Source organism: Oncorhynchus nerka, linkage group LG27, assembly GCF_034236695.1.
Source record: "Oncorhynchus nerka isolate Pitt River linkage group LG27, Oner_Uvic_2.0, whole genome shotgun sequence".
Lineage (NCBI taxonomy): Eukaryota > Metazoa > Chordata > Actinopteri > Salmoniformes > Salmonidae > Oncorhynchus > Oncorhynchus nerka.
Genome location: NC_088422.1, coordinates 60,519,922 through 60,532,732, shown reverse-complemented (window position 1 = coordinate 60,532,732; position 12,811 = coordinate 60,519,922). Strand labels below are relative to the sequence as shown.

At 43.8% G+C, this 12,811-nt stretch overlaps 1 protein-coding gene across 2 annotated transcripts in view; it reads left to right on the top strand.

Moving 5' to 3' along the window:
- The first annotated feature begins 213 nt into the window (after positions 1-213).
- Positions 214-12,811, top strand: part of LOC115112091 (anoctamin-1-like) — a 45,313-nt gene continuing 32,715 nt past the window's right edge. For both annotated transcript variants that reach the window (XM_065011851.1, XM_065011852.1), the window contains exons 1-3: positions 214-238; positions 3,308-3,480; positions 11,984-12,328. In XM_065011851.1, coding sequence (XP_064867923.1) covers positions 3,373-3,480; positions 11,984-12,328 — 453 coding nt within the window. In that variant the 5' untranslated portion in view covers positions 214-238; positions 3,308-3,372. The remainder of the gene's footprint in view (positions 239-3,307; positions 3,481-11,983; positions 12,329-12,811) is intronic.

Genomic DNA, 12,811 nt, shown 5'->3' with positions numbered 1-12,811 from the left:
AGTTTCATAATGTTTAGGCTGTTACAAATGTACTGACATAAGTGGAAGCAAATGGCATACCGGTAACTTTGAGAAAAACGACTTCGTTGTTTCACTGTTGTTTTGCCCTCTCATTGGCTAGAATGGTCCCACCTGATCTTGTTTGACCCTAAACATTGAGGACACGGACACGTATTTCTAGTCGGCTATCTTGTCATTATAACATACAATCTTCGACACAGGTGAGTCGCAGAAAAAGGTGAGACTGGAACCATGTGGTAAAGTGCAGTTTTTTTTTTTAATTTAAAACTTGTGTGTGTCTGGACATTATTGCTTTATTGTGCTGAACTAAAGTAAACCTAATTGCTGTCTTTCAGTAATTTCAGTAAATATTGTTTCGTTTTACCAAGTTAATTCAAAGCCCAGGTGCGTTTCGTTGTCGCGGTGGTGGTTTCCCTGGTGTTTCTCTGTGGCATCCCGGTAACCCAATCGTAAAGAGTATATTTTCCAGAATGTTTCGAAAAACAGATTATGCACATGTAAATATGGGCATATGAAATATTTCTACATATAAAAACACGGTTTTAAATATTTTGTTATGGATAGTTACATTTTGTACTATGATCATGCTCCTGACAAATGTAAGCATCGTGCAGAACTAAGTCGTTCCCACGCCGGCTACGTACAATTCAAATTCCGCAGGTATCCAGAATGTCCCCCATAAAAGTTAGATATAGTGTGCGACTGGGCATCTAAATGTTACATTCTGTATATGTTCTAGGGTACTTCTGATGATTGCTTCATCTGTGACTGTCCCTCTTGGTTCGGACTGTCGCCTCCAGGTATTGACTTGGTGAAATGCCCTCATTCGAACTACTATATACTGTTTGTTTTTTAATTGAAAAAGTAAATCCATTGATTAAGTTAATTAGCTCATTTTTTGGGTTCACCAAATCAAGCAATCAATCATTTGATACGGGGATGAAAAGCCGAGTGCATGCCGGTGCAGGTCAAATCATTATATTATTAGAAATCATAGAACCATATGTAATATGTTGCCGCGTTGCTCAGTCAAATGAAACATCTGATTTTGACGGATACCCTCACACCTACCCATGTTGGAGGAGACATCATATCGTGGCGTGGGCGGCACCAGCTGTCTTTTGCTGGTGCTCTCACCACCACTTTTACCATCCTAGTGATGAACTGCATTGAAATATATTACAGCTATTTTGCGCGACGTATTGTGGGAGGGCACATAATGCACATTATATAGTTCTTAACGCGTATGGATTATAGATGTCTTGTTTAGAGAGAGCGAGCCTCTGTAGTAGGCTAGCCTTCGCGGGGAAGCAGTGGGACGTTTGTGGGAAACCCGAGGTTTCCTTGCCACACCATAGCATTGAGCCCACGGGCGCAGTGAAGGCATCGTCTAGATAGATGTTTTTCAGAGCGTGGAGGACAGAGAGGAAATATGTTGTGATCACTGGTTTAAATAGTCTGTTCAAATGGAGAGACATGGTGATGATGATCCGATGCAAACCATAAACAATCATGATAAAGTATCTGGTAAGTTAATGCTGTTTGAATAATGGTTAATTAGAATTTATTTTCTAAATGTAGGCTATAAACTCCAATAAAAAGCGCACCACAGGTAGTCTATGGTTGCATAAAGTAGAGCTTTATTTGATGGATGAATATGCAGCAGATTAGCGGTTAAGAGCGTTGGTCAGTAACTGAAAGGTTGCTGGTTAGAATCCCCGACCCGAGTAGGCGAACAATATGTCCATGTGACCTTTAGCAAGACACTTAACCCTAATTGATCATCTAAGTCTAAGCTCTTGATAAGTGTCTGCTAAATGACTAAAGTAAATGTAAAGTGTAGGAAGGCAGGCAGGCTGTAGCCTTTAACTATATATAAGCCCACTCGATTTAGCTTTAACACATTATTTGTGCATGTTTATATTTTAGGCATTTTGGGGGGTTTGAAACGATTTATTACACATTTGTCATCATGACCATTCACTATAATGTAGCTTTGAGAGGTTTGTCTACCTGGATGTCAGTATTCTGAGACAAGTGTTCATTGTGGAACCAGTTGGACTACGCTAGGCTACAGTAGCTGATAGAGCGATAAGCACAGACAGATATATTTACGTAAGCACGACTCTATTCAAGCATGCCTTATACTACCATTCAAACCATTCCAGCTTGAATTCGTAAAAACAAATATGTTAAGAAATATGTTTCTGACAGCTTTTGGTATATACAGTATCTATCTAGACTGCTATTGAATTATTCTAATGTTGAATGGGATGAGGAATGGAATTAGCATAGAAAGGTTTTTTTTTCCTGATAAGCATGAAGGCTGGTTCATAGTTGGCTGGTTCATAGTTGGGAAATGTCCATCGAATTGGTGTAATTTCATTTTGTATTAGCTACTCTATCACATCATATTCCTTCACCTCTCAATAACTTGTTTCATGTTGATATAGCAAATCAAGCTTCTAAATCAGAATAGATTCACTTGACTATTTGACCATCTATAGCATCTTTATCATTACTGAATTGTAAATTCCAGCACAGAATTTTGCAGTGCAAGACATCAGGTCACAGATTTTGATTTGAATGGAGCTGTCAGTGTAATTATATCATGTAATTCTTAAGCCTATTATGGTCCATATCAGGCTCCTCCAAATTTCATCACACACTCCTTTTTTTCCCTAAAGTGTACCCAAGGCCCATTATCTGTGAAAGGTTATTACAATGATTTGACTTACAGTATATAGGAGTCTTTGACTGTCAGAAGCTGTCCCTAGCATTGCCTAGGGTAGGGGAATCCTTGTGAGTCATTGCCCAAGAAAAGGCAGATACTTGGTGGGGTTCCATTTTATTCCCTCTAGAAGATTTTCTCAATGTACTGCAAAAGGCATCTCAAGGATTCTTAATCAAAGACCAGATCTGTACGCTGTCTAGGAATGCTCAGATGTTAAAATATTTATAGAAATATTGTCATACAGGCATGTGGGGTAGATGCTGAGTGCGATTTCAACTACGGTCAGATTCTCAGTGATTATAGTCAGCTATATGGGTACTTCCTCATCCACATTGTTGGTTTACCCTAGAAATGAATACCCAAAGCATGTTGGTTATTTTTTTTGTGGCTGTCAAGAACCTCATCAGAGAGTACACAATGGTGGGATGCTTCTCATGCCATTGAGCTGGACAGTACCCTCTTAGCACCATTTGACCTGGAAGCTCATCCCAGAGTATCAAATACTTACAGTATATTGTGCCATACTAATCATATCTCTTTCCTCCCACACAGGTACAACTTTCCTAGTACACGACCTCTCTGGTAGTCTTCTTCCTGAGTTGGAAGAGCAAGGCACCATGAGGAGGAATGACTATTATATCCCTGTATCCGGCGAGGAGAAGGCCGCTGACTTTGGGAACACTAAGGATGGTGGCGTTAGCAAATATAGCAAGTATGACTCCATCGTAAGTGGTCTTCTCTACATTTACATTTACATTTAAGTCATTTAGCAGACGCTCTTATCCAGAGCGACTTACAAATTGGTGCATTCACCTTATGACCTCCAGTGGAACAGTAGTGCATCTAAATCTTTTCAGGGGAGGGGGTGAGAGGGATTACTTTATCCTATCCTAGGTATTCCTTAAAGAGGTGGGGTTTCAGGTGTCTCCGGAAGGTGGTGATTGACTCCGCTGTCCTGGCGTCGTGAGGGAGTTTGTTCCACCATTGGGGGCCAGAGCAGCGAACAGTTTTGACTGGGCTGAGCGGGAACTGTACTTCCTCAGTGGTAGGGAGGCGAGCAGGCCAGAGGTGGATGAACGCAGTGCCCTTGTTTGGGTGTAGGGCCTTCAGAGCCTGGAGGTACTGAGGTGCCGTTCCCCTCACAGCTCCGTAGGCAAGCACCATGGTCTTGTAGCGGATGCGAGCTTCAACTGGAAGCCAGTGGAGGGAGCGGAGGAGCGGGGTGACGTGAGAGAACTTGGGAAGGTTGAACACCAGACGGGCTGCGGCGTTCTGGATGAGTTGTAGGGGTTTAATGGCACAGGCAGGGAGCCCAGCCAACAGCGAGTTGCAGTAATCCAGACGGGAGATGACAAGTGCCTGGATTAGGACCTGCGCCGCTTCCTGTGTGAGGCAGGGTCGTATGCGGATGTTGTAGAGCATGAACCTACAGGAACGGGCCACCGCCTTGATGTTAGTTGAGAACGACAGGGTGTTGTCCAGGATCACGCCAAGGTTCTTAGCGCTCTGGGACGAGGACACAATGGAGTTGTCAACCGTGATGGCGAGATCATGGAACGGGCAGTCCTTCCCCGGGAGGAAGAGCAGTTCCGTCTTGCCGAGGTTCAGCTTGAGGTGGTGATCCGTCATCCACACGGATATGTCTGCCAGACATGCAGAGATGCGATTCGCCACCTGGTCATCAGAAGGGGGAAAGGAGAAGATTAATTGTGTGTCGTCTGCATAGCAATGATAGGAGAGACCATGTGAGGTTATGACAGAGCCAAGTGACTTGGTGTATAGCGAGAATAGGAGAGGGCCTAGAACAGAGCCCTGGGGACACCAGTGGTGAGCACGTGGTGTGGAGACGGATTCTCGCCACGCCACCTGGTAGGAGCGACCTGTCAAATCAAGCGTGGGCCGCGCCGGAGATGCCCAACTCGGAGAGGGTGGAGAGGAGGATCTGATGGTTCACATCGAAGGCAGCCGATAGGTCTAGAAGGATGAGAGCAGAGGAGAGAGAGTTAGCTTTAGCAGTGCGGAGCGCCTCCGTGATACAGAGAAGAGCAGTCTCAGTTGAATGACTAGTCTTGAAACCTGACTGATTTGGATCAAGAAGGTCATTCTGAGAGAGATAGCGGGAGAGCTGGCCAAGGACGGCACGTTCAAGAGTTTTGGAGAGAAAAGAAAGAAGGGATACTGGTCTGTAGTTGTTGACATCGGAGGGATCGAGTGTAGGTTTTTCAGAAGGGGTGCAACTCTCGCTCTCTTGAAGACGGAAGGGACGTAGCCAGCGGTCAGGGATGAGTTGATGAGCGAGGTGAGGTAAGGGAGGAGGTCTCCGGAAATGGTCTGGAGAAGAGAGGAGGGGATAGGGTCAAGCGGGCAGGTTGTAGGGCGGCCGGCCGTCACAAGAAGAGATTTCATCTGAGAGAGAGGGGAGAAAGAGGTCAGAGCACAGGGTAGGGCAGTGTGAGCAGAACCAGCGGTTCGTTTGACTTAGCAAACGAGGATCGGATGTGTACCTTCTTTTCAAAATGGTTGACGAAGTCATCTGCAGAGAGGGAGGAGGGGGAGGGGGAGGAGGATTCAGGAGGGAGGAGAAGGTTGCAAAGAGCTTCCTAGGGTTAGAGGCAGATGCTTGGAATTTAGAGTGGTAGAAAGTGGCTTTAGCAGCAGAGAGAAGAGGAAAATGTAGAGAGGAGGGAGTGAAAGGATGTCAGGTCCGCAGGAGGCGAGTTTTCCTCCATTTCCGCTCGGCTGCCCGGAGCCCTGTTCTGTGAGCTCGCAATGAGTCGTCGAGCCACGGAGCGGGAGGGAGGACCGAGCCGGCCTGGAGGATAGGGGACATAGAGAGTCAAAGGATGCAGAAAGGGAGGAAAGGGTTGAGGAGGCAGAATCAGGAGATAGGTTGGAGAAGGTTTGAGCAGAGGGAAGAGATGATAGGATGGAAGAGGAGAGAGTAGCGGGGGAGAGAGAGCGAAGGTTGGGACGGCGCGATACCATCCGAGTAGGGGCAGTGTGGGAAGTGTTGGATGAGAGCGAGAGGGAAAAGGATACAAGGTAGTGGTCGGAGACTTGGAGGGGAGTTGCAACGAGGTTAGTGGAAGAACAGCATCTAGTAAAGATGAGGTCGAGCGTATTTCCTGCCTTGTGAGTAGGGGGAAGGTGAGAGGGTGAGGTCAAAAGAGGAGAGGAGTGGAAAGAAGGAGGCAGAGAGGAATGAGTCAAAGGTAGGCGTGGGGAGGTTAAAGTCGCCCAGAACTGTGAGATGAGCCGTCCTCAGGAAAGGAGCTTATCAAGGCATCAAGCTCATTGATGAACTCTCCGAGGAACCTGGAGGGCGATAAATGATAAGGATGTTAAGCTTGAAAGGGCTGGTAACTGTGACAGCATGGAATTCAAAGGAGGCGATAGACAGATGGGTAAGGGGAGAAAGAGAGAATGACCACTTGGGAGAGATGAGGATCCCGGTGCCACCACCCCGCTGACCAGAAGCTCTCGGGGTGTGCGAGAACACGTGGGCAGACGAAGAGAGAGCAGTAGGAGTAGCAGTGTTGTCTGTGGTGATCCATCAGTGCCAAGAAGTCGAGGGACTGGAGGGAGACATAGGCGGAGATGAACTCTGCCTTGTTGGCCGCAGATCGGCAGTTCCAGAGGCTACCGGAGACCTGGAACTCCACGTGGGTCGTGCGCGCTGGGACCACCAGATTTCCGCGGCCACAGCGTTTGTATGGTCTGTGCAGAGAGGAGAGAACAGGGATAGACAGACACATAGTTGACAGGCTACACAAGAGGCTACGCTAATGCAAAGGAGATTGGAATGACAAGTGGACTATACGTCACGAGTGTTCAGAGAGTTAAGCTTACGTAGCAAGAATCTTATTGACTAAAATGATTAAAATGATACAGTACTGCTGAAGTAGGCTAGCTGGCAGAGGCTGCGTTGTTGACTAAGTAGGCTAGTTGGCATTGGCTGCGTTGTTGACACTACACTAATCCGTTGAGTGTAATAGTTTCTACTGTGCTGCTATTCGGGGCAGCTGGCTAGCTAGCAGTGTTGATTACGTTACGTTGCGTTAAAAGAACGACAATAGCTGGCTAACTAACCTAGGAAGTCGCTCTAGACTACACAATTATCTTAGATACAAAGACGGCTGTGTAGCTAGCTATGTAGCTAGCTACGAGCCGTTGTACTGTAATGAAATGAAATGAAAAATGTGATACTACCTGTAGCGAAATGCGACCGGATTGTTGAGTGCAGAAGTTCTGTTCGGTAGACGTTGGCTAGCTGTTGGCTAGCTAGCAGAGTCTCCTATGTTAAGGACGACATAAAACTACACACTCTAAACTACACAATTATCTTGGGTACGAAGACAGCAAAGACAACTATGTAGCTAGCTAACACTACACTAATCAAGTCGTTCAGTTGAGTGTAATAGTTGTGCTGCTAATCGGTAGACGGTGGACTAGCTAACGGTGGACGTTAGCTAGCTGGCTAGCTGCAGGGCAGTGTAGACTGCGTTAGGACGACGAAATACGATAATTACGCAATTATCTATGAAACAAAGACGGCTGTGTAGCTAGCTAAGAAGAAATTGATAAGATTAGACAAATCAAACCGTTGTACTATAATGAAATGTAATGAAATGTAATATGTAATACTACCTGCGGACCGAGTGCAGATGCGACCGCTCGCTCCAACTCTACATTGGGAATGTGTATTTATTAGGGATCCCCATTAGTTTTGTCAAGGCAGCAGCTACTCTTCCTGGGGTCCAAACACGTTAAGGCACTTACATTACACCTACAACAAAATATAAAACAGTACATCATATAACATTATTACACCACTACATATCTACAATACAACATGTATAATAACACCATACAACAAGATTACAATGTACGTGTGTGTAGAGTGCGTGTGTATGCGCATGTCTGTACAGTACCTGTGTGTATGTATGTCTCCGCTGTTCCGTAAGGTGTATTTGTATATATTTTTTTATCTGATTCTACTGCTTGCATCAGTTACCTGATGTGGAATAGAGTTCCATGTACTCATGCCTCTATGCGCTATTGTGCACCTCCCATAGTCTGTTCTTGACTTGGGAATTGTGAAGAGACCTCAGATGGCATGTCTTGTGGGATATAATTCAAAATAATGTGACTTTCTTTCGCCCTCAAGATCAAAGCATTTAATAAAGTAGTTCAAAGTGTATAAACAGCTGATGGGCATACAGTTGAAGTCGGAAGTTTACATACACCTTAGCCAAATACATTTAATCTCAATTTTTCACAATTCCTGACATTTAATCCTAGTAAAGATTCCCTGTCTTAGGTCAGTTAGGATCACCACTTTATTTTAATAATGTGAAATGTCAGAATAATAGTAGAGAGAGTGATTTTTTTCCCCCCCCAGCTTTTATTTCTTTCATCACATTCCCAGTTGGTCAGAAGATTTCATACACTCAATTAGTATTTGGTAGCATTGCCTTTAAATTGTTTAACTTGGGTCAAATATTTTGGGTAGCCTTCCATAAGCTTCCCACAGTCATTTGAGTGAATTCTGGCCTATTCCTCCTGACAGAGCTGGTGTAACTGAGTCAGGTTTGTAGGCCTCCTTGCTTGCACACACTTTTTCAGTTCTGCCCACAAATTTTATATGGGATTGAGGTCAGGGCTTTATGATGGCCACTCCAATACCTTGACTTTGTTGTCCTTGAGCCATTTTGCCACAACTTTGGATGTATGCTTGGGGTCATTGTCCATACGGAAGACCCATTTGCGACCAAGCTTTAACTTCCTGACTGATGTCTTTGAGATGTTGCTACAATATATACACATCATTTTCCATCCTCATGATGCCTTCTATTTTCTAAAGTGCACCAGTCCCTCCTGCAGCAAAGCACCCCCACAACATGATGCTGCCACCCCGGTGCTTCATGGTTGGGATGGTGTTCTTTGGCTTGCAAACCTCCCCCTTTTTCCTCCAAACATAACAATGGTAATTCTGGCCAAACAGTTCTATTTTTGTTTCATCAGACCAGAGGACATTTCTCCAAAAACGATTATCTTTTTCCCCACGTGCAGTTGCAAACCGTAGTCTGTATTTTCTACGGCGGTTTTGGAGCAGTGGCTTCTTCCTTGCTGAGCAGCCTTTCAGGTCATGTCGATATATGACTCGTTTTACTGTGGATATAGATACTTTTGTACCCGCTTCCTCCAGCATCTTCACAAGGTCCTTTGCTGTTGTTCTGGGATAGATTTGCACTTTTCTCAAACAAAGTACATTCATCTCTAGGAGACAGAACGCATCTTCTTCCTGAGTGGTATGATGGCTGCGTGGTCCCATGGTGTTTATACTTGCGTACTATTGTTTGTACAGATGAACGTGGTACCTTCAGGTGTTTTGGAAATTGCTCCCAAGGATGAACCAGACTTGTGGAGGTCTACAATTTTTTTTCTGATGTCTTGGCTGATTTCTTTTGATTTTCCCATGATGTTAAGCAAAGAGGCAATGAGTTTGAAGGTAGGCCTTGAAATACATCCACAGGTACACCTCCAATTGAATCAAATGATGTCAATTAGCCAATCAGAAGCTTCTAAAGCCATGACATAATTTTCTGGAATTTTCCAAGATGTTTAAAGGCACGGTCAACTTAGTGTGTGTAATCTTCTGACCCACTGGAATTGTGATACAGTGAAATTATCTGTCTGTAAACAATTGTTGGAAAAATTACTTGTGTCATGCGCAAAGTAGATGTTCTAACCGACTTGCCAAAACTATAGAACAAGAAATTTGTGGAGTGGTTGAAAAGGGAGTTTTAATGATTCCAACCTAAGTGTATGTAAACTTCCGACTTCAACCTCATCTAATCCCCGGTGGAATCTTTGTTTTGATCCTCAGTCATCATTTTTACCACACTAAGATGAACTTCTGTGTATAATTACTGTATGTTAATAACCTAAAACCGTTCAAAATAATCCCTTCAGCACTGTTCAACTGGCTTTTAAAGAAAGAAATGGTGCAAATAATGAATGCTCATAGGAAGTCGCCCTCATGTACTGCCCTGTGTTAGCGGTGTAGAAGGTTTAAAAAGTCAGAGTTGGTGTTCCTCTCTTGATGAGGACTACTGCCCCATCACTGTGAAGACTGCATTAGGTCAAACTTGTGGACCTTCCATTGGGTCAGAGGGTCATTTGGACAGTAATTGCGGTCTTGGACTATCTAATCACAGACACACTGGAATGATTAAGCAAGCTGATGTATGTATCTAAAGCCGTTAAGAAAGGTCAAGTACATTGTTCGAAAACACTGAGTCAATTAAATCAGTGCGGAATGTGGATGTATTGTTATGTATCAAGTGACTACTTAAACAGACACTGATGGATTTTTCTTGTTGTTATGAGGACCTATTTCCAGAATTAGTTTATGTATTCATTAGGATATTAAAATGATGCAGTATTGTTGTTCATCTATCCTATAGTGACCCTACGGATGTTATGTTCAACCCTCTCCCACGGGACTTAGCTGATAGTGAATGGGCATGATAATTAGGTGGCTTAGCTTCAGTAGCCATACACCTGGAAAAGTTGATATGTAAATGTGTCAGAAGTGATGCATGCCTCTCTAGATTAGGGGGGCCTGTGGCTGAGTAATAACACGATTGATATGCATGCTGGTTTTGCTCACAGCACAGGAGCTAGGAGGTGGGTGGCTGAAGGAAGGTTACTGGTTCTCTCCGTTCCTTTATCTGCAAGATGCCGTAACCACATCCTTATATTCCCTGTGAGGAGTGACCTTTGCTGTGACTTCCTGTTCTGAGGGGGCTGAGGCTTGTCGTCCAGTGGGATGCTTGGACTGAGATGTTTCTCCCACAACTATAGCTGTTTTGTCTCTCGATTTATCAAATAGGTTTGTTTTCCATAAGAAAGCGACTGTTTGTTCTCAACAAACGCGATGAATGTCTAACAGACGATTGCAGAGCAAATATTGTGTTTGGGTGTGCCGTACCAGTAGAGAGAACATACAGGTGAGGCCATTCAAACTAGATCTACACACATTTAGTTTGTATTAATGCGTACAATCCATTTTGAATTTTAAGGTAAAAAATACCTATATCCCTATTATATATCAATGTGTGTCACTATACCTAACAGTTATTTTGCAGTAACACATCTATATATCACAAGGGGAACATATTTGTGCTTAATATATGAATGTGTAAACACGATTGTATTCAGGAACCCTTCCCCGCAGAGTAGGGTTATTTCAGAGTCAAAGTTGTGGTGTTTGTTTATAACCTGCTATATGGCACAAGTGTAGCTTTTCACATATCAGCTGTTATCAGATGCAGTAAATTTAGTTTGACAAGGTCATGAGTTCAATGTGGACAAGTGCAGTCCCATTTTTGAAAGATGAAATACAATCCATGTGTCATTTACACAAATCCTCATCTGTAAAAACAAACATCTTTTCGATTTTGTCAATGGGGACAATTTGAACTACAACATTCATCCTTTAGTGTCCCGTTGGGCCAGGGATGGGGGCCTCGCCTGGCCGGTGGCTCGAGGTGGGAGGGGAACTCGGATCTGCCCTGTTTGTATTTGTTTGTTTGCATTTTTAGATATAGTTTTAGATGTATGTTTTGATGCTCGTTTTTATTTGTGTATATATGTTTTTTAAACAACATTTAACTTAAAGCCTTACTTCAATTTGCTGCCAAGTCCCATTTCACACTACAGCAAATCATGTATTTAAGGATAATGGAGCAAAAACGTTTTTAGGTCACAGGCGAAGATAAACACCAGAGTCACTTTGTTACCATATCTTCCTCTATGAGTCGTACTGTCAAATAGCGTTTCATTGATTTGGTCACTGGTCTTCCGGGACAGTATGTCCTTATGAGTTGGATTAGGACATGAAGTATTATGAGAAAGTCTAACGTAATGTGTTGAAGGGTGCAAAGATTATTTTGTCATCTTTTGCGGGGCATCATTTTAATCTGTACAGAATTATTTAAATTCCCCCTCCTTGAAGAAGGCAGTAGCAGAGATGGGGTTGAATGCACTGATTTATCACGGTGGAGAGGGGCAATTTGACTATCCACAAGGCTTAAGCTTTTGCAATTTTAAAAGATGTTCATACGACAAACTCTCACAGGCTAGAATACACACGCCTTCTCCTCGTGATCTGCCAACATGTCTCCATTTAAAACTACAATCCCCCTTTCTCTCTCTTCTCAGCCATTGAACTCTCTCAAGTCAGATGAGGCAGCCTCAAGCCCAAAGCAGGGGCCTACATTCCAGGATGGCCAGCGGCGGGTGGACTATGTTCTCACATATCATGTCCAGAAACCCCAGAGTGTTCGCCGCAAGACATCCCGGTTTGCAGATTACCGCATCCTCAGGAGCCTGCGCCGCAGTCTGAGCACGATGAGAAGTGGGGGCACGCCACCATCCAAAGAAGACCCTGAGATTGCTGCCCACAAGCATCGCCTTGACTACCATGAGGATGACAAGCGCTTCCGCCAGACTGAGTTTGAGGATAACCTTCGAGAGGTGGGACTGGAGCTAGAGAAGGATGAGGGGGTGAGTTTAGTGGCCTTGGACTGTGTGTTTTCCCCACACGTTGGAAAACCTCAACAGTAGAACATCTCAAGGTCTTTTTGGAATAACCTAGCAATTAGACTCCTTAACCTAACTGATACAAAAATGTTGATCAAACTATTCTGTAGTAGACTCTGGGGTAATATTCAAGCCCTGGTGTGTTGGTGCATTTAGACTAAATGCTTGCTTGTAGCTGCATTCTTTCACATCTTGGCAATCAATGTTCAGATGTTGTCTTTGACGTCAGGTTGTTCTATTGAACACGACTTAATTCTCCGTTCCTCCTTACTGTTTGACATTTGTCCATCTATTTTTCATGTAGCGATTGTATCATGTATCTTTTTCAATACTGGAACAAGGCGTTGAGAGTTTACTGTGATCCATTATGATTTTTCCAATCTATAATAGACCTGCATTCGTCACGTTATTGATCTGTATCAAAAGAACAGCTTTCACCAAATATAT